The 22272-nt window shown below is 37.7% G+C and overlaps 1 protein-coding gene across 1 annotated transcript in view; it reads left to right on the top strand.

Annotated features, from left to right (window-relative positions):
* LOC116472201 (SH3 domain-containing YSC84-like protein 1) overlaps nt 1–17251 on the top strand; it is a 39690-nt gene extending 22439 nt beyond the window's left edge. The window contains exons 2-3 of the mRNA XM_058442781.1: nt 16158–16837; nt 16892–17251. Coding sequence (XP_058298764.1) covers nt 16158–16837; nt 16892–17082 — 871 coding nt within the window. The 3' untranslated portion in view covers nt 17083–17251. The remainder of the gene's footprint in view (nt 1–16157; nt 16838–16891) is intronic.
* The last annotated feature ends 5021 nt before the right edge of the window (nt 17252–22272 follow it).

Genomic DNA, 22272 nt, shown 5'->3' with positions numbered 1-22272 from the left:
CTTTTATTTTAGATACAGGGGATACATGTGCACAGGTGTTTTACATGGAAATGTTGTCTGATGAGGTTTGGGGTATGGATCCCATCACCCAGTGATGCATAGTATCTGATAGGTAGTTTTTTGATCCTCTTCCTCTTTCCACACTCTACCCTCAAGCAAGCCCTGGTGTTTGTTAGTCTCTTCGTGTCCACGTGTACTCAATGCTTAGCTGTACTTATAAGGGAGAAAATGGAAAATTTGGTTTTCTCTTCCTACATTAGTTTGCTTAGGATTATAGCCTCCAGCTCCATCCATGTTGCTACAAAGGACATCATTTTGCTCTTTTTTTTATGGCTGCATAAAATTCCATGTTGTTTATATGTACCACATTTTCTTTAGCCAATTTGCCATTGATGGGCACCTGAGTTGACTATATGTCTTTGCTACTGTGAATAGCACAGGGATGAACATACAAATACATGTGAGAAGATTCCAGACTGCTTTCCACAGTGGCTGGACTAATTAGCATTCCTACCAACAGTGTATAAACATTCACTTTTCTCTGCAGCTTGGCCAGCATCTGTTTTTTTTTTTTTTTTTTTTTACTTTTTGATAATGGCCATCCTGATTAGTGTGAAATGGTATCTCACTGTGGTTTCAATTTGCATTTCTTTGATGATTAGTGATGGTGAGTGTTTTTTCATGTTTGTTGGCTGCTTGTATGCTTTCTTTTGAGAAGTGTCTGTTCATGTCCTTTGCTCTTCTTTTAATGGGGTTGTTTCTCACTCATTGATTTAAGTTCCCTATAGATTCTGGATATTAGGACTTTGTCTGATACATAGCTTGTGATGTCTTTTCTCATTCTGTAGGTCGTCTGTTTACTCTGTTGATAGTTTCTTTTGCTGTGCAGAAGCTCTTTAGTTTAATTGGGTCCTACTTGTTTTGTTTTTGTTGTGATTGCTTTTGGGGACTTAGCTAAAAATTCTTTGCCAAGGTCAATATCAAGAAGAATATTTTCTAGGTTGTCTTCAGTGTTGTTACTATTCCTATCAAACTACCAACATCATTCTTCACAGAATTAGAAAAAGCTATTCTAAAATTCGTATGGAATCTGAAAAGAATGCAAATAGCTAAAGCAATCTTATGCAAAAAAAAAAAATAAAACAAAAGAAATCAAAACCAAAAAAAAAAAAAAAAAGCTAGAGGCATAACACTACCCAACTTCAAATTATACTGTAAAAATATAGTAATCAAAACAGCATGGTACTGGTAAAAATCAGACACATAGACCAATGGAACAGAAAAGAAAACTCAGAAATATTGCCCCACAGATAACAACCATCTGATCTTTGACAGGACCAACAAAAACAAGCAATGGGGAGAAGACTTCTTATTTAATAAATAGTGCTGGGATAACTGGCTAGCCATATGCAGATGATTGAAGCTGGACCCCTACCTTTCAACATATATAAAAATTAACTTAAAATGAATCAAAGATTTAAATATAAGTAAACATTTTTATATTCTTTATACATTAATAAAAGAGAAAATTAATCAAGCATTCAATGTAAAAAGATAGAAATCAAACAAAAATGTTAAATTTAAGGAATCTGAGTGAAAAGAAATAACACATACACACCAACACATGCACACACATATATAAATTAGAATTAAAATGAGATAAAATTTAAAAAGTCACAGATTGATATAGACAAGAATTAGATTTTTTTAAAAAAAGCCAAACTAATGGAAAATCTAAAAAAGAATATACACACCATTTGAAATGAGAAAGAGGATTTAACAATAAACGAAGAATAAATTAAACTCATAAGAGATTTGATGCACATTAAAGCCTACAACTTGAACATTTCAATGACATGAATAACTTGTCTGATGAAAAAAGTATTAAAATTGACTCAAGAGGTAGAAAACCTTTCTAGTGTAATCATTGGTAAAATTTAAAAACATGCCAATTATCTAAAAACACATGCTCTAGAGTCACAAAGTGCTTGAAAATTATGCATTTAAATATTCCAGGAATAGTTCATTTCAACAGTATACACTTTGCTCAGAACATTAAAAACCTGTGTGTGCTTGTGTCATTCATGTTCCCCTCTAGATCCACTCCACCTTTCCCCTCACTGCCCTCATACCCAGATGTACTACTTTAAGAACTCCCTGCACTCTGTTTTGGACTGGTTTCAGCCACATGGGAAACCCAGCAGGAGGTTTAAGGGAGGAAAGAAAGTAAACTTGCAGTATTTATATCTGTAGCTTCTTTTCTGAGGAGTTACCTTAGGCTCTTTGAGACCCCTACTAAAGATTATAGGTTTTCGCAAGTTGGCCATTTTAATATTATTCTCTCATTCCAAGTTTGGTAACTATTTCTCCCTTTACCCCTTCAGACCTAGGTGTGTTAACCACCCTAAGATTCTGTAGTGTAGCTGGTGGTTAATCTACACTCCCTGCATACCTCTTTGTACATGGTAAATTTATTAATCTTTCCTGAAATTATCTTAATTTGACTATAATATTTGTCTCTTACTGGTACACTGATTTATCCAATAAGCAAATCATTGAATGAAGTATCATATATGATACCAAAACCTGAAAAGATGGTGCACACAAGAATTACAAACAAATTTCATCTTTTATTAAAAATAAAATTCTAAATAAAATATTAACAAATAGATATACTCCACCATCGACAAGTAATTTGCATTAAAATATACAAGGATGGTTTGAAATGAATGCACTTACTTTATATCAATAGATTAAATAAAAAATACTTTTAATAGGTACTGAAACATATTTAATAAAATCTCATATATTTCTGTGTATATATTATACTATATTAACTACTATTATAGTATTCTAGAAGGTCAATGTAATTAAACATGGAACAATAAAAGCTAGAGTGTTCTGAAAACAATGAGACAAACTATTATTATTGCAGATAATGTAATTTTTCAAATGTAGATAGCTTAGAATTAAGCAACCTTGTTAAACTGGCTGAATTCAAGAAAATGATAGAAAATTGACCATTATTATCAGTATAGTGCCCAATTAGATAAAACAACAGGGGAATCTCATTCACAATTGCTACAGAAAAAATAATCATAATATATTTAGGAATCAACTCATGAAATGTAAAGAAATATAAGAAAACCTATAAAATTTTACTTATCCTTATGAAGGGGTTCTTGAATGGACGGAGAGATATATTGTAGTAATTGATGAGAAGGTAGTATATCATGATAATTAAAATCATGTGCTTGGAATCAAACTGACCCAGGCTAGGATTCTTGCCCCTCTACTTAGTAGCTGCTTAAAGTTCCTAAGACTCAATTTTACTATCCGTATGTTAGGGATACAATATTTCCCACGGGTCTTGTGAATACATTGTCACATGTTTTGGTAAAGTTCTTAGCACAATGTCTTGAAATTATAAGGGTTCAAAAATGTTGGAATGAATAATTTTCCTCAAATTAATTGATAGGTTTAACACAATTCCGATCAAATTGAAAAATATTTTCTTTTAGGGGGAACTTGACAAAAATTCTCAAGTAAATCTAGTGGAAAATAACCACACAGAAACAGTAAAGAACTTTTTGACAAAAAAAGCAGTTATTACAATGTCCTAATGCCACACCTTTGAAAATATGTGATAAGGAGATACATCTAATGCTAAATGACGAGTTAATGGGTGCAGGAAATCAACATGGCACATGGATACATATGTAACAAACCTGCACATTGTGCACATGTACCCTAAAACCCTGAAGTATAATAAAAAAAAAAAAAAAAAAGAAAATATGTGATAAGGATCTAAGGAAAGAAAATTAAAAAATGGAATGAAACACAAGTGTATGTAATGAAACAGATACGAGTATATTTATCATATATACATCATAAGGAAAATCTATATAATAATGACACAGGCAAGGATATTCACCCAAATGACATTGGCATTCTTAGTGGAGGAGAAAAAATCATTTGATTTCAGTTTTACACAAATTGGCAAAATAACATTAAGATAGTTAAAAGTTTAAGGATATATCATCACACTATCAAATTGCAGGGGAAAATGTGTGTAATTTGATTAAATTCCTTACTGAAATATATCTTGCTGTATATTGTTAAGTGTTCTTTGATCTTATTAAAAGATTATTCAGGTTCCCTAAATCTTTAAATAATCTTTTTCTATCTATTCTGAGCAAATTTGCTTGCCTGGGCCTTTCTTATTATTGCATCTCTCTCTCTCTTTTTTTTTTTTTTTGAAGATTTGGATATATTTATCTTCAAATTTGCTACAACAGCTGCATGGTTATATGTAAAGTCATTATTATTTTATGTTTTAGAATAATTTTATTCATTCTTCCTGGTAGTTAGTAACACCTTGGCCTTGACTTACATTAGAATATTGACATCAGGGCTTACAAAGCATGTTCTCACCAAGAGGTGAATTTCTGTATTCATATGATTTCTCCACCGTTTCCCTGTCACACACAGATTTTGTAATTTGACTTTATAACTGGTTGCGTTCCATTTTGATAGTTAAAGATAATATTTTTTTTCCCCACAAAGAAGTTATTTCACAAGTAGTAAACAAGAGGGGTTTTCTTCCCTTAAGAAAATAACGTGCTATTTCTATCCTGCAAGCTGTTTGGATCAATTGTGCTTTATAGTAGGATAACTGGGACTCCCTACAGAGCTTTGTTATGATGATATAGTTCACTTCTCTAACCAGAATGCTGTACTTCACTCTCATTATGGTTTTATTTTCCTGACTCTGAGGTGGCATTTCATAGCATTTGTCCTTTTAATTCCTAAAGTAGCAGAAGTTTGGAGACAGCCCTGAGAGTAGCATCTGACACTTGCCCTTTTACCATGAAATGACTGAAAAGATAACTATGTACCTAGAACAAATGAGGCGTTGTCTCGCTGTACTTAGAAAGGGTCCAAGTACAGCAGGTTGTGTTAGGTAGAATCCTGGGTACTTTTTATTAGGAGGAAACTTGTAAAATTGGAATGTAAGTAGAAGAGACGAGGATGGTGAGGTGTCTAGAGAGCATAGCACTTAAGTGTACATGAAGGAACTAGAGAAGTACAGCCTAGAAAATGGAGGGCTTGGGTCATAGAACTACAAGACAGTGATATTATCAAATGATATACTGAAGGCAACTCTGGACCTGAAATGACTTGGTTTCCACAGGGCTTTGCCAAGGAGTCACACTGTGGCTCTGGGGAAAGCATTAACCTTTCAGGGCCTCAGCATCTTCTGTAAATGAGGGAAATTAGATGAGATCACCTCTGCATTTTTATAATACCATGACTTCAGTATCTTTTTGTGATACCGGAATATAGCCATGATTTTTCAAAATCATTTTTAGAAGTGTAATTCTCTTTCTTTTTAAACAATGCTTTACTGGGAGCTCCATTGTATAAAAAAGATAAAAACAGAGTTTCTCTGGTTGAAACAATGACAAAGAACTAGAGCCCTACTCACTGGGTTTACTTTCCACATGGCATCAGCTCCTGTCTCCCCTCTTGAGTAGCAGTGTAGACGCTTCTGCAGAACTCTGTGGGAAACATAATCTGAAAACACTGAGAAAGTGGACTGGAAAGGAACATCAACTTTATAGGCTGAACTTTATGAAATGGTTGATTCTGAAGCTCAACAGTGTAATGCACTTCATCCTAATAATGGGCTGAGTGGGGTTAGAGCCTCCCTCTTCCTGTCCCTCATATCTTTCCCTTAGATGAATTTAGAATTTGAGACCTACACAGTGTTTTTTTTTTTTTTTGTGGGAATACAGAATTCCAGAAACTTCATATCCCTCATCATAATGTCTTACCCCCACTTCAAGTGGGAAAAATTCACCTTGCTATATTTATAATTGTTAGTCTGCTATAACATTCATAACTATAATAGTTTAGTTGGCTTTTAATAAATTAGCAGTAAATGTTTACACTATAAAAAGTGCCTTAAACCCTTAAGGAATGTTTTTCATGGTTTCATGAATATAGAAAATGATCTTCATAAAATTTACTACTAATAAAACATCTGTTACATACATTTTGCTTTGTACATAATGTATTCAGTTTCAAAGTAAGATATTTGCAATTAAGGCATATCTCAAGAAACTTCCAAAACACTGATTTTTATTTTATTTTATTTTTATTACACTTTAAGTTCTGGGATACATGTGCAGAATGTGCAGGTTTGTTACATAGGTACACATGTGCCATGGTGGTTTGCTGCACCTACCAACCCATGATCTACATTAGGTATTTCTCCTAATGCTATCCCTCCTGTAGCCCCCCCACCCCCGAACAGGCTGCGGTGTGTGATGTTCCCCTCCCTGTGTCCACGTGTTCTCATTGTTCAACTTCCATTTATGACTGAGAACATGCAGTGTTTGTTTTTCTGTTCCTGTATTAGTTTGCTGAGAATGATGGTTTCCAGCTTTATCTATGTCCCTACAAAGGACATGAACTTATCCTTTTTTATGGCTGCATAGTATTCCATGGTATATTTGTGCCACATTTTCTTTATCCAGTCTATCCTTGATGGGCATCTGGGTTGGTTCCAAGTCTTTGCTATTGTGAATAGTGCTGCAGTAAACATACATGTGCATGTCTGTTTATAGTAGAATGATTTATATTCCTTTGGGTATATACCCAGTAATGGGATTGCTGAGTCAAATGGTATTTCTGGTTCTAGATCCTTGAGGAATCACCACACTGTCTTCCACAATGGTTGGACTAATTTACATTCCCACTAACAGTGTAAAAGCATTCCTATTTCTCCACATCCTCTCCAGCATCTGTTGTTTTCTGACTTTTTGATGATCACCATTCTAACTGGCGTGACATGGTATCTCATTGTGGTTTTGATTTGCATTTCTCTAATAACCAGTGATGATGAGCTTTTATTCATATGTTGGTTGGTCGCATAAATGTCTTCTTTTGAGAAGTGTTCATTCATATCCTTTGCCCACTTTTTGATGGGGTTGTTCTTTTTCTTGTAAATTTGTTTAAGTTCTTTGTAGATTCTGGATATTAGCCCTTTGTCAGATGGATAGATTGTAAAAATTTTCTCTCATTCTGTATGTTGCCTGTTCACTGCGATGATAGTTTCTTTTGCTGTGTAGAAACTCTTTAGTTTAACTAGATCCCATTTGTCAATTTTGGCTTTTGTTGCCATTGCTTTTGGTGTTTCAGTCATGAAGTCTTTGACCACACCTATGTCCTGAATGGTATTGTCTAGGTTTTCTTCTAGGGTTTTTATGGTTTTAGGTCTTACATTGGAGTCTTTAATTTAACTTGAGTTAATTTTTGTGTAAGATGTAAGGAAGGCGTCCAGTTTTAGTTTTCTGCAAATGACTAGCCAGTTTTCCCAACACCATTTATTAAATAGGGAATCCTTTCCCCATTGCTTGTTTTTGTCAGATTTGTCAAAGATTAGATGGCTGTAGATGTGTGGTGTTAATTCTGAGGCCTCTGTTCTGTTCCGTTAATCTGTATATGTGTTTTGGTACCAGTACCATGCTGTTTTTGTTACTGTAGGCTTGTAGTATAGTTTGAAGTCAGGTAGCATGATGCCTCCAGCTTTGTTCTTTTTGCTTAGGATTGTCTTGGCTATACAGGCTCTTTTTTGTTCCACATGAAATTTAAAGTAATGTTTTTTTCTAATTCTGTGAAGGAAGTCAATGGTAGTTTGATGGGGGTAGCATTGAATCTGTACATTACTTTGGGCAGTATGGCCATTTTCATGATATTAATTCTTCCTATTCATGAGCATGGAATGTTTTTCCATTTGTTTTTGTCCTCTCTTATTTCCTTGAGTAGTGGTTTGTGGTTCTCCTTGAAGAGGTCCTTCACATCCTTTGTAAGTTGTATTCCTAGGTATTTTATTCTCTTTGTAGCAATCGTGAATGGGAGTTCACTCATGATTTGGCTCTCTGTTTGTTTGTTATTGGTGTATAGGAATGCTTGTGATTTTTGCCCATTGATTTTGTATCCTGAGACTTTGCTGAAGTTGCTTATCAGCTTAAGGAGATTTTGGACTAAAATGATGGGGTTTTCTAAATATAGCATCATGTTATCTGCAAACAGAGACAATTTGACTTCCTCTCTTCCTATCTGAATACCCTTTATTTCTTTCTTTTGCCTGATTGCTCTGGCCAGAACTTCCAATACTATGTTGAATAGGAGTGGTGAGAGAGGGCATCCTTGTCTTGTGCTGGTTTTCAAAGGGAATGCTTCCAGCTTTTGTCCATTCAGTATGATATAGGCTGTGGGTTTGTTGTAAATAGCTCTTATTATTTTGAGATACATTCCATTAATACCTAGTTTATTGAGAGTTTTTAGCATGAAGGGGTGTTGAATTTTATCAAAGGCCTTTTCTGCATCTATTGAAATAATCGTGGTTTTTGTCATTGGTTATGTTTATGCGATGCATTAAGTTTATTGATTTGTGTGTGTTGAACCAGCCTTGCATCCCAGGGTTGAAGCTGACTTGACCGTGCTGGATAAGCTTTTTGATGTGCTGCTAGATTTGGTTTGCCAGTATTTTATTGAGGATTTTCACATCAATGTTCATCGTGGATACTGGCCTGAAATTTTCTTTTTTTGTTGTGTCTCTGCCTGGTTTTGGTATCAGGATGATGCTGGCCTCATCAAATGAGTTAGGGAAGATTCCTTATTCTATTGTTTGGAATAGTTTCAGAGGGAATGGTACCTGCTCCTCTTTGTACCTCTGGTAGAATTCAGGTAGAATTCAGCTCTGTCTGGTCCTGGGCTGTTTTGGTTGATGGGCTATTAATTACTGCCTCAATTTCAGAAATTTTACTGGTCTATTCAGGGATTTGACTTCCTCCTGGTTTAGTCTTGGGAGGGTATATGTGTCCAGGAATTTATTGATTTCTTCTAGATTTTCTAGTTTATTTGTGTAGAGGTGTTTATAGTATTCTCTGATGGTAGTTTGTATTTCTGTGGGATCAGTGGTGATATCCCTTTTATCTTTTTTTTTATTGTGTCAATTTGATTCTTCTCTCTTTTCTCTATTAGTCTGGTAGTGATCTATCTATTTTGTTAATGTTTTCAAAAAACCAGCTCCTGGAATCATTGAAGGATTTTTCATGTCTCTATCTCTTTCAGTTCTGCTCTGATCTTAGTTATTTCTTGTCTTCTGCTAGCTTTTGAATTTGTTTGCTCTTGCTTTTCTTGCTCTTTTAATTGTGATGTTAAAGTGTTGATTTTAGATCTTTCTTGCTTTCTTCTGTGGGCATTTAGTGCTATACATTTCCCTCTACACACTGCTTTAGCTGTGTCCCAGAGATTCTGGTACATTGTGTCTTTGTTCTCATGGGTTTCAAAGAAGTTCGTTATTTCTGCCTTAATGTCATTATTTACTCAGTAGTCATTCAGGAGCAGGTTGTTCAGTTTCCATGTATTTGTGTGGTTTTGAGTGAGTTTCTTAATCCTGAGTTCTAATTTGATTGCACTGTGATCTGAGAGACTGTTATAATTTCAGTTCTTTTGCATTTGCTGAGGAGTATTTTACTTCCAATTATATGGTCAATTTTAGAATAAGTGTGATGTGGTGCTGAGAAGAATGTATATTCTGTTGATCTGGGGTGGAGAGTTCTATAGATGTCTATTAGGTCCGCTTGGTCCAGAGCTGAATTCAAGTCCTGAATATCCTTGTTATTTTTATGTCTCATTCATCTGTCTAATATTGATAGTGGGATGTTAAAGTCTCCCACTATTATTGTGCGGGAGTCTAAGTCTCTTCGTATGTCTCTAAGAACTTGCTTTATGAATCTGGGTGCTCCTGTATTGGGTGCATATATATATTTAGGATAGTTATCTCTTCTTGCTGCATTGATCCCTTTACCATTATGTAATGGCCTTCTTTGTCTTTTTTGATCTTTGCTGGTTTAAAGTCTGTTTTATCAGAGACTGAGATTACAACCCCTGCTTATTTTTGGTTTCTATTTGCTTGGCAAATATTCCTCTATCCCTTTATTTTGTGCCTATGTGTGTCTTTTCATGCGAGATGGGTCTCCTGAATACAGCACACTGTTGGGTCTTGACTCTTTATCCAATTTGCCAGTCTGTGTCTTTTAATTGAGGCTTTTAGTCCATTTACATTTAAGGTTGATATTGTTATGCATGAATTTGATCCTGTCTTTATGATGCTGGCTGGTTATTTTGCCCGTTAGTTGTTGCAGTTTCTTTATAGTGTTGATGGTCTTTACAATTTGGTATATTTTTGCAGTGGCTGCTATCAGTTTTTCCTTTCCATATCGCTTACAAAACTTAGTTTGGCCGGATATGAAATTCTGGGTTGAAAATTCTTTTCTTCAAGAATGTTGGATATTGACTCCCACTCTCTTCTGGCTTCTAGCATTTCTGCAGAGAGATATGCTGTTAGTCTGATGTGCTTCCATTTGTGGGTAACCCGACCTTTCTCTCTGGCTGCCCTTAGCATTTTTTCCTTCATTTCAAGCTTGGTGAATCTGACAATTATGTGTCTTGGGGTTGCTCTTCTTGAGGAGTATCTTTGTGGTGTTCTCTGTATTTCATGAATTTGAATGTTGGCCTGTCTTGCTAGGCTGGGGAAGATCTCCTGGATAATATCCTGAAGAGTGTTTTCCAACTTGGTTCCATTCTCCCTGTCACTTTCAGGTACACTAATCAAATGTAGGTTTGGTCTTTTCACATAGTCCTGTATTTCTTGGAGGCTTTGTTTGTTCCTTTTCATACTTTTTTTCTCAAATCTTGTCTTCATGCTTTACTTCATTAAGTTGATCTTCAATCTCTGATATCCTTTCTTCTGCTTGATCAATTCGTCTATTGATACTTGTATATGCTTCACGAAGTTCTCATGCTGTGTTTTTCAGCTCCATCAGGTCATTTATGTTCTTCTCTAAACTGGTTATTCTAGTTAGCAATTCCTCTAACCTTTTTTCAAGGTTCTTAGCTTCCTTGCATTGGGTTAGAACATGTTCCTTTAGCTTGGAGGAATTTGTTATTACCTACCTTCTGAAGCCTACTTCTGTCAATTCGTCAAGCTCATTCTCTGTCCAGTTTTGTTCCCTTGCTGGCGAGGAGTAGTGATTCTTTGGAGGAGAAGAGACATTCTGGTTTTTGGAATTTTTAGGCTGTTTGCACTGGTTTTTCCTCATCTTGGTGGATTTATCTACCTTTGGTCTTTGATGTTGGTAACCCTCGGATGGGGTTTCTGTGTGGACATCCTTTTTGTTGATGTTGATGCTATTCCTTTCTGTTTGTTAGTTTTCCTTCTAACACTCAGGCCCCTCTGCTGCAGGTCTGCTGGAGTTTGCTAGCGGTCCACTACAGACCCTGTTTACCTGGGTATCACCAGTGGAGTCTGCAGAATAGCAACGATTGCTGCCTGTTCCTTCCTCTGGAAGCTTTGTCCCAGAGGGCACCTGCCAGATACCGGCCGGAGTGCTCCTATATGAGTTGTCTACTCCTGCTGGGAGGTGTCTCCCTCAAGAGGCACAGGGTTCAGGGACCCATTTGAGGAGGTAGTCTGTCCCTTAGCAGAGCTTGAGTGCTGTGCTGGGAGATCCGCTGCTCTCTTCAGAGCTGGCATGCGAGAGTTTAAGTCTGCTGAAGCTGGGTTCACAGCCGCCCTTTCCCTCAGGTGCTCTGTCCCAGGGAGATAGGAGTTTTATCTGTAAGCCCCTAACTGGGGCTGCTGCCTTTCTTTCAGGGATGCTCTGCCCAGAGAGGAGGAATGTCAAGCTGTGGTGGGCTCTGCCCAGTTCAAACTTCCTGGCAGCTTTATTTACACTGTGCAGGGAAAACTGCCTACTCAAGCCTCAGTAAAGGCAGATGCCCCTCCCCACACCAAGCTTGAGCATCCCTGGTCGATTTCAGACTGCAGTGCTGGTAGCGATTTCAAGCCAATGGATCTTAGCTTGCTGAGACCTGTGGGGGTGGAATCCACTGAGCTAGACCACATGGCTCCCTGGCTTCAGCTCCCTTTCCAGGGGAGTGTGTGGTTCTGTCTCGCTGGCATCCCAGGAGCCACTGGGGTATGAAAAAAATCTCCTGCAGCTAGCTTGGTGTCTGCCCAAACAGCTGCCCAGTTTTGTGCTTGAAACCCAGGGCCCTGGTGGCGTAGGCACCCAAGGGAATCTCTTGGTCTATGTGTTGCGAAGACCATGGGAAAAGCGTAGTATCTGGGCTGGAATGTGCCGTTCCTCACGGCACAGTTCTTCATGGTTTCCCTTGGCTAGGGGAGGGAGTTCCCCTACCCCTTGCACTTCCCAGGTGAGGTGATGCCCCACCCTGCTTTGGCCTGCCCTCTGTGGGCTGCACCCACCATCTAACCAGTCCCAATGAGATGAACTGGGTACCTCAGTTGGAAATGCAGAAATCACCTGCCTTCTGCATTGATCTCGCTGGGAGCTGCAAACTGTAGCTATTCCTATTCAGCCATCTTGCCAGCCACTACCGATATTTTTTTTTATAAATGACTAGATTCTTTTAAATCTGTTTAAATGGATTAAGGAATATAAACAAATCCAGAGGGTGAAGTAGCATCTTCTTCCATGAAGTCTACAGATCAGAACAGTTAATGCTGTTGACATGACTTTGCATTGACCTTTTGATGATAAGAAAAATGTTGTCAAAAGTTATAATATGCTTAAATGAAAATGAACTTCAAATAGAATCTTAATTACTAAAGCAACTGGACTGGAAAAGATGATGTTAACAGAAACAGTAGTTAATTTTTCAGAAAGTACCATGGAATAAATTTACATTCACTAGTTAAGAAAAATAACAGCACCAAATATATGAAGACTCTTGGTTTTAATATATTACTTTCTGAGCATGTAGATAGATGAGCAGGAAGGTGAATTTAATACAGATGCACTTGAGGCTTTAATTCATTAGCAATTCAAGAAGGAATAATAAATACTTCAAATAAGCTGTACTTTTCATATCTGCTCAGTAATGAAATTTTAATTAACTATAGAACCAATTATAAGATTTTGTATAAAATATTGCAAGATTAATTTTTTCAATGGCAATTAAACTGTTCAAGTAGAGATTCTGCTAGGTTTTGTCTAGAAAGTTTTTCCTTCTTTCTTTTTTTCAATTTTTTATCATAATAAATGTAAAAAATATATAAGAATTCCAATTTTGAAAACCAAATCCCTTTCTTTTGTCTATGTTTCATATATGGACAGTCCCCATCTTACGATAGTTTGACTTACTATTTTTCAACTCCACAGTAGTGTGAAAGCAATGTATTCAACTGAAACTTCAAGTGCCCATACAACCTTTCTGCTTTTCACTTTCAGTAGAAAATTCAATAATTTCCATGAGATACTTAACACTTTATTATGAAATAGGCTTTGCGTTAGATAATTTTGCCCAACTTTAGGCTAACATAAGCATTCTGGGCATGTTTAAGGTAGGCTAGGCTAAACTATGATGTTCAGTAGGTTAGGTGTATTAAATGCATTTTCAACTTATGATACTTTCAACTTATGATGGGCTTATTAGGACATAACACCATTATAAGCAGAAGAGCATCTGTATATATTTTGTGTATCATATATAAAATTTTTTTAATATAAAATTATATATTGCCTAATTTACATAAAGTGTTAGCCAAAAGAGAGACTCCATTCTACTTTATAGGCCCTAACGGAGTTATGGGTCCCTTTACATGGCAGTGAGTGAAATATTTAGAAGTCTAAGATACAGACCTAAGCCTAAAGAGTTTTTCAAGTCCCTTTTATCTTCCTGCCAAAAATATTAAGTAATAAACAACTATTGGCCAGGCACCATGGCTCATGCCTGTAATCCCAGCACTTTGGGAGGCCAAGGGAGGCAGATTGCTTGAGCCCAGGAGTTCAAGACCAACCTTGGCAACATTGTGAAAACCCATCTCTACAAAAAATATAAACATTAGCCAGACATTAGCCTTAAGAAACATAATTCTTAAATAATAAGACTTGAAAGTCAAAATTACTCCTTGATTCATGGACTGCAGAACGGATGTTGTGTTAACAGGTATAAAAACTCTTTGTACATCTTTCCCAGAGCTCTTGGGTGACTAGGTGCATTGTCAATGAGTAGCAGTACTTTGAAAGGAATCTTTTTTCTGAGCACTAGGTCTCAACAGAGAGCTTTAAATATTCAGTAAACTATGTTGTAAATAAATATACTGTCATCCAGGCTTTGTTGATGCACTTATAGAGCCAGGCAGAGTTGATTTAACATAATTCTTAAAGGTCCTACGATATTTGGAATGGTCAATGAGCACTGGCTTCCACTTAAAGTCACCAGCTGCATTGAAACTCTGCATTTGAAACTCTAAAGTCAGACACTGACTTCTTTCTAGGTATGAATGTTGCAGGGTGCATCTTCTTCCAATAGAAGTCTGTTTTGTCTACATTGAAAATCTGTTGTTGAGTGTAGCTACCTGCATCAATGATCTTAGCTAGATCCTCTGGGTAACTTGCTGTAGCTTTTCCATCAGCACTTGCTGCTTCACTTTGTACTTTTATGTTATGAAGATGGTTTCTTTCCTTAAGCCTCACGAACCAACCTCTGCTAGCTTCCAACCTTTTGCCTGCAGCTTCCTCACCTCTCTCAGTCTTCATAGAATTGAGGAGACTTAGAACCTTGCTCTGGATTAGGCTTTGGCTGAAGGGAATGTTGTGGCTGGCTTGATCTTCTCTCCAGACCACTACAACTTTCCCCCTATCAGCAATAAGGCTTTTTGCTTTCTCGTTATTCATATATTGACTAGAGTAACACTTTTAATTTCCTTCAAGAACTTCTCCTTTGCATTCAGAATCTGGCTGCTTGATACAAGAGGCCTTACTTTCAGCCCATCTTGACTTTTAACATGTCTTCTCATAAGCTTAATTGTTTCTAGCTCTTGATTTAAAATAAGAGATATGTGACACTTCCTTTCACTTGAACACTTAGAGGCTATTTGTAGGTTATTAATTGGCCCAATTTCAATATTGTTTTGTCTCAAGGAGTAGGAAAGCCCAAGGAGAGGGAGAAAGATGGGACAATTGCTGGTCTGTGAAGCAGTCAGAACACGCAATATTTATCAATTAAATTTGCTGTCTTGCATGTGCGATTACAGTGTGAGTAGCAATATCAAAAATCACTGCCAGGTGTGGTGGCTCACGCCTGTAATCCCAGCACTTTGGGAGGCCGAGGTGAGTGCATCATCACCTGAGGCCAGGATTTTGAGACCAGCCTGGCCAACATGGTGAAACCCCATCTCTACTGAAAATACAACAACAACAACAAAAATTAACCGTGTGTGGTGGCGGATGGCTGTAATCCCAGCTACTCGGGAGGCAGAGGCGGAAGAGTTTCTTGAACCCAGGAGATGGAGGTTGCGGTGAGCTGAGATCGCACCACTGCACTCCAGCCTGAGAGACACAGTGAGAGTCTCTCAAAAACAACAACAAAAAAATCACATATCATCACAAAAGATGTGATAATAATGCAAAATTTGAAATATTGCATGAATTACCAAAATGTGTCACAGAGACGTAAAGTGAGCACAGGCTATTGGAAAAATGGCATTGATATGCTTGCTTGACACAGTCAGCTTCAAGCTATTGCTAGCTTGAAGTGAGGAGGCAAATGACTACAAATTAGGCTGTTGATTGTTTTACATGTAACTGAAAAGTATTCTGGGACTGTTAAATTCCTTAAGATACTAGATAAAAACTGTCACATGACTTTTTTTTTCAGATTGGAGTTTATCATATGCTAAAGTAGTTAAACTTATTTTCTCAAATCATTTCATAAAATAATTATTCTGATTTCTGTCAGCCTAATCTTGTTTCATCTCTAAAATATTTAATATTTTCTACTTCCTACTAGGAAAATATAATTGAAACTAACTGCTTGGATTAAGTAATTTTTAGTAGTACATATACTGTTTAAAATAAAATACATAGAAAATTTCGGTTAGAGATCTGTTAACTACACTTTATACACAGTTCATATATATATATATATATATATATATATCAGACTCCTTACTTTATAAATAACTCGAAACAGTTGCATCTATAAAACATTTAAACAAGACATCTAGATCTGGAAACCTTCCCAGTGGTGTGTTTGGCCTCCTCTAATGTTAGGATTCTAAGAACTCACGTAATTGCGAAGGCTAAAGGCCTTGCAATTCTGTCTGTGATCAAAGCCGGGTTCCTGGTGACTGCCAGAGGAGGCAGCGGGATTGTAGTGGCGCGCCTTCCAGATGGAAAATGGTCTGCACCCTCAGCCATTGGGATAGCTGGCCTTGGTGGGGGATTTGAAATAGGAACTGAGGTATCAGACTTGGTGATAATTCTGAATTATGACCGTGCTGTAGAAGCTTTTGCAAAAGGCGGAAATCTAACCCTCGGAGGGAACTTGACTGTGGCGTTTGGGCCCTTGGGAAGGAACTTGGAAGGAAACGTGGCCCTGAGAAGCTCCGCTGCCGTCTTCACGTACTGCAAGTCGAGGGGACTCTTTGCAGGCGTGTCTTTAGAAGGGAGCTGTTTGATTGAAAGGAAGGAAACTAATAGAAAATTTTATTGTCAAGATATCCGAGCTTATGACATTTTATTTGGAGATACACCGCAGCCTGCTGAAGCCGAAGATCTTTATGAAATTCTTGATTCCTTTACTGAAAAGTATGAAAATGAAGGACAGCGAATTAATGCAAGAAAAGCAGCAAAGGAGCAGAGGAAGTCTTCTGCTAAAGAATTACCTCCAAAGCCATTATCAAGACCACAGCAGTCATCTTCACCAGTCCAGCTGAACTCTGGCTCTCAAAGTAACAGAAATGAATATAAGCTCTATCCTGGACTTTCCAGCTATCACGAGACAGGCAATTTGAATCAACCCATAGAAGTGACAGCGCTGTATGCATTTGAAGGACAGCAGCCTGGGGATTTGAATTTCCAAGCTGGAGACAGAATCACAGTTATATCAAAAACAGATTCACATTTTGATTGGTGGGAAGGAAAGCTTCGAGGTCAAACTGTCATTTTTCCAGCCAACTATGTAACCATGAATTAAAGCGTATACTATTTTCTTCTTTGAGAATTACAAAAAAATTATTTCTACACTGACAGGATTTACTAGTTAAGCAATGTTTAATATGAATTTTAAAAAACTTCTGTTCTACAAAATTTCCATTCAGTATGTAAAAGATTTTGTTTTTCTATATAAAAAGAGTTGACTGACATATCTTTAAATACTTTGTACTAACTTTATCACACTTGCTGTGTCATAGAATATCATACAATTTATGTGCTCATAGTTCTTTTGTGAACACTTTCAAACATCGCTAAGCATTTGATCTGGCCATGTATATGGTAGCTGTATTTTAATTTGAGAATCTTGAGGGTAGAGCCACGAATTTCCATTCATACATTTCCATTTGCAAAGTGACTAGAGAAAAAGAAATCAGCTTAAATGAGGTATTAAGTAATGTTTAGAGTTGTAGGTATTAACTAGAATATAAATCCTTAGAAATCATCTTTATACCTTCAAAAATTATACTATGCATTTATCATAGAAATATGATTACAAAGAAGTCTGACTACCATGTCTTTAAACATACGGCATCTCTAAACTTTTCTTCCTTATGGGGCTACATTTGTTCATTTCAAGCAGTAGCATAAACTTACAGTGATATGGTAGACTTGTCTCTAAATAAAATTTTTAAATGTTTACTAAAAATAAATAAATAAATAAATAAATAACTCATAATTTAGTCTTGCAAATTAAGAAATAAAAATGGCATTTGATCATGTCAATTTATTAGAAAATGATAAGTTACATTATGTAGATATGAAAAATTATAGTCTTGTTTGCTTTTAGTAACTTATGTTACAAGATATGACTTCTAATTTATTTCACAGTGAATTTTATATTTCTGAAAATATGTGTATTATCCCTTTACTGGAAGTTAAAACTTGAAGTCTGATTTTTTTTTTAAGAGTGGCTGATGGCTGACATTATTAAATGTGGGTTGGCTTGCTTAATTAGGTTATATGGTGGATATTTCCGACTAATTAAATGAGTATAACACTGCATTTTGTTCCTCGATGTTGACAGGTTTCAAAGATGCATTGAGTTGAATATTTTAATTTCTCCCTCCCTGCCTAAATGTATTGAATTAAACACAACCCCTTTCAGTGAAAAGGCCACTGGTACAGGCTGGTCATTGAGTCATGGTAAAGACTTTGTGCTCTTAGCGCTCTTCCTTTCAGAAATTGAGGATGTCAGTGGCTCTAATAATAGAATAACAAGTCCATTTTCAAATATTTTGGTTTATTATTGTTTGCTTTCAATATAACAGAAGGGCTGGCTAACAAAGTGTCCATTGACATATTATTAAAAATAATGTTTGATGATAGACTACTGTGAATTTTTTGGTATAAAATTCAGAAGAATTTAAAGAACTGAGTGACATTTCATAAGAAAACTCTTTCCCATTCACTTTTTTTCTGATCAAGGTTGCTCATTGCTCATATCTATGAAGTAAAAATAAAAATAGACTGGATGCTGAACACTCTGTCTTTCTAGTAATAACTAATATTCATTGATAGATATATAAACTAATCCAAAATAAATGAGCTTGATCCATGTCAGTATGAATTGTGTTTTCAGTAAGTTCAAATTTTTATCTTTAAAATTACATTAAATTTGTTAATATCTTTATGTTATTTTGAATAGTTGTTTGTAGAAGAGAAAATTTTTAAATCTTTTAGACTCATGGGCACAGGAAAAATCATATACGTGTTTTTGTAGCAAACATGTATGACAGAATAATCAGTGAAAGACTTTTCAGCATAAAAATGTATTAAATTAGTATAAAATGTATTGGTGAAATGGCATAGAAAGTTCAAAAAGAGAAAGAAACTACATAAAATTAGGGAAGTGTTTGTCTTTTTAAAAAAAATATGAATAAATCTAGTGTATTTAGATTCTGCTGCATACTTAAAAAATCTGATAAAAAGATTTTATTTGAAAATGTTGATATTTACAATATGTCTGAAATTACGTTACTCTTCACTTTTTAAAAGATAAATCTTAAACATCGACTTAAAAATGTACAAGAAGATACCTATTTTTCTAAAATTCTTCCAAAATTTTAGGGATTTGTCAGTTGAAGTCCTCTATCTTAGGGGACCATGTTTTCTTGGTGATAACTTTTAAAGTCTGTCTTTTTCTTCATCGAAGGAGTTATTTTTGCCTGGATGGTGGCCAAGCCTCTTTATCTCCAAGAGGGGACTGCACCAAGGTCCTCAGGAACATGACCACATTAGGGGTTGAATGCAAGGCCCTTCAGCCTGTTCTAACTTACTACCCCAGCCTTGCACTCTGGCCCCCACCAGAGCTCCACACTCCCTCCACATCAAATCTCTCAGTCTGTGACAATATCAGATCCTTTTGTACTTTGGTGCTTTGAACCTTATGTTTCTTCTGCCTGCAGCCATCTTCTCACTGTCAAAGGCAAAGGCAAAAACTAAAACCCAGAACATGTAGGGAGAGTGATTTTATTTGGAATTTTGCAATAGCAAGAGCACCCCAGATCTGAGGATCAGAGCTTGTCAGCAGGGTGGTTTTGCCTTGGGTTTTATAACAAAGAGCTTGTCTAAGCTATATGTGGGATGACTTCACAGTTAGGATTTTTTTTTTTTTTTTTTGTAATCAGGGGGAGACTCAGTCTGTCAGATTGTTACTAGAAAGGGGTTCCAATCCAGACTCCAAGACAGGGTTCTTAGATCTCATGCAAGAAAGAATTCAGAGCCAGTCCATAGAGTAGAGTGAAAGCAGATTTATTAAGAAAGTATAGGAATAAAAGAATGACCATTCCATAGGCAAAGCAGCAGCACGGGCTGCTCAAATAAGGATACTTATAGTCATTTCTTGATTATATGCTAAACAAGGGGTGGATTATTCATGAGCTTTCCAGGAAAGGGGTGGGCAATACCCGAAACTGAAGGTTCCTCCCCTTTTTAGACCATATAGGATAATTTCCTGACGTTGCCATGGCATTTGTAAACTGTCATGGCACTGGTGGGAGTGTCTTTCTGCACGCTAATGCATTATAATGAGCAGTGAGGACAACCAGAGGTCACTCGTGTTACCAAATTGCTTTTGGTGGGTTTTGGCTGGCTTCTTTTCTGCAACCCGTTTTATCAGCAAGGGCTTCATGACCTGTATTTTATGCCAACCTCCTATCTCATCGTGTGACTTAGAATGTCTAATCTCCTGGGAATGCAGCCCAGTAGTGATAGGGACAGGCGGCAAAGAAATTCTGGGCAGAAGAGGGCAGGTCCCTGGCAAGGGCCCCACCCTCAAGCCAAAAAGCCGGAGACTGCAGCCCAAAGTGGGAATTTACATCACTGTTTTCCTGCTTGAATATTGCCTTTTCCAACACAACCCATAGACCCACCCTGCCCCATTCTGTGCCTATAAAAACCCCAAACCCAGCTGGCAGAGAGAGGAGAAGCAGCTAGACGTTGGCTACTGTGGCTGGATGTTGGAGAGAAGTGGCTTGACTTCGGAGGGACGGATTGACAGCTTCTCTGGTAACTTCAGAGAGGAATCCGGCAGGAGATAGCTGAACTTCAGGGGAAGATTACCTTCTCACTTTATCCCCTTTTCAGCTCTCCTTCCCATTGAGAGCCACTTTCATCCACAATAATATCCCCCACGTTTACCATCCTTCAATTTGTTCATGTGATCTCATTTCTCCTGGACACGGGACAAGAGCTTGGGAGCTGTGAGTGCGGACGCAAAAAGGCTGTCACACTGACCCTTTGCCTTTGTTGGCAGAAGGCAGCTGCCTCACATGAAAAGGCAGAGGGTACACTGAGCTGTTAAGGCTTAAGCTGTCCACGGAGGGCAGAGCGAAAAGAGCACTGTAACACTCCCCGTGGGGCTTCAAGGGTCGTGGGCACCCCCGCAGTGCTGCCGCTGAGCATGCACAGAGTTTGCTCTTGCCAGCACCCAGTAGCACTCACCCTGGCTCCTGCACCCGCTTACCTGTGTGCCCTCTCCCACGAGGGGTGGAAGGCAGCGGGTCTGAGTGAGTGAAGTAGCCAGCTGATTCTAGCACTCGTGTATTCCAGTTCCCGCCTTGTTGGCTTGCTCACTCCCTCCTATGAGGAGCTGAGAGCTGTGGGCTGAGTACACGGGGCACCCCTGTTGCGAGTTCCACAGAGGGGTCAGAGAAATGTCCTGCTTCAGTAGGTCTCAGCCTTATTTTATCCAGCCCCTGTTCAAGTTGCTCTGGTTCAAATGCCTGTGACAAGATGAACAAGAAATGTTTATCTCTGTGTCAAGCTAGTTTTGGGAGGATAAACATTTCAGCTAATTATTTATGAAACAAAGACAGTTTTTCAGGGTCTGGCTTTGTTATACAGAAACATTTCTGAGTCTTATGTGAGTTAGGAAAAAGAGTGAATTTTGAGTCTCACGTGTCACCTGGGAAGGGGGTTCTTTGCAGTAAACCCTTTCCCAGAACACAAAAAGGGTGAGGAATTCTGGAAAGCTACTTTTCAGAACCACAGGGCATAGGTAAAGTTCAATGTCACCACCCTGGTGAAACCTTTGGGTCCTAAGTACTTCCTTTGTCAAACTGTAACCCTCAGGCTCCCCGGGAAATAGAATCGAGACAGGGATTAGCTTGCTGGATGTTTACTGGGAGGTGCTTTTGGGATTAACAGCTGTGGAGAGCAGGTGAGAAAAGCTGTTTAGGGTGGAGCAAAATTCCACAAACCAAATCTGGTTCATGGCCTGATTGTATTTGGCCCTGAGATAAGTAAGAATGGTTTTTACATTTTCAATGGATTGCAAAAAATAAAATAGACTATCTGACAGAAATTGACCTTATGCAGCCTGCAAAGCCTAAAACATTTTACTCTGTAGCCCTTTCAGAAAAAATTTGCCTACTTCTAGGTTGGAAGGGGGACGGGGAACTGCTGATGCAGAGTCATAACAAAGGCCTTAGTCAGTCCTCCTGGGAGCTTGGAAGCTGGGATGATGCTGCAAAGTTGTCTTGAACTGGGGCAAAGGGGTAGGATTTCCCATGTGGTCTGCCCCTGGGAAGGAGCCTTATCTTGATGAGGCAGCTGGAGGACGAGTGCTTCAGTCCTCCAGGGAGGGTGGGGGTGGTGGAAGCATTCACTATATGAGCCTTCTCTAACTTCCTGAGGAAGAGTTTTTTGCTCTCCTTTGGTCTCCCACAGT

Source organism: Hylobates moloch, unplaced genomic scaffold, assembly GCF_009828535.3.
Source record: "Hylobates moloch isolate HMO894 unplaced genomic scaffold, HMol_V3 SCAFFOLD_8, whole genome shotgun sequence".
Taxonomy (NCBI): domain Eukaryota; kingdom Metazoa; phylum Chordata; class Mammalia; order Primates; family Hylobatidae; genus Hylobates; species Hylobates moloch.
This window is presented reverse-complemented; position numbering and strand designations above follow the sequence as displayed.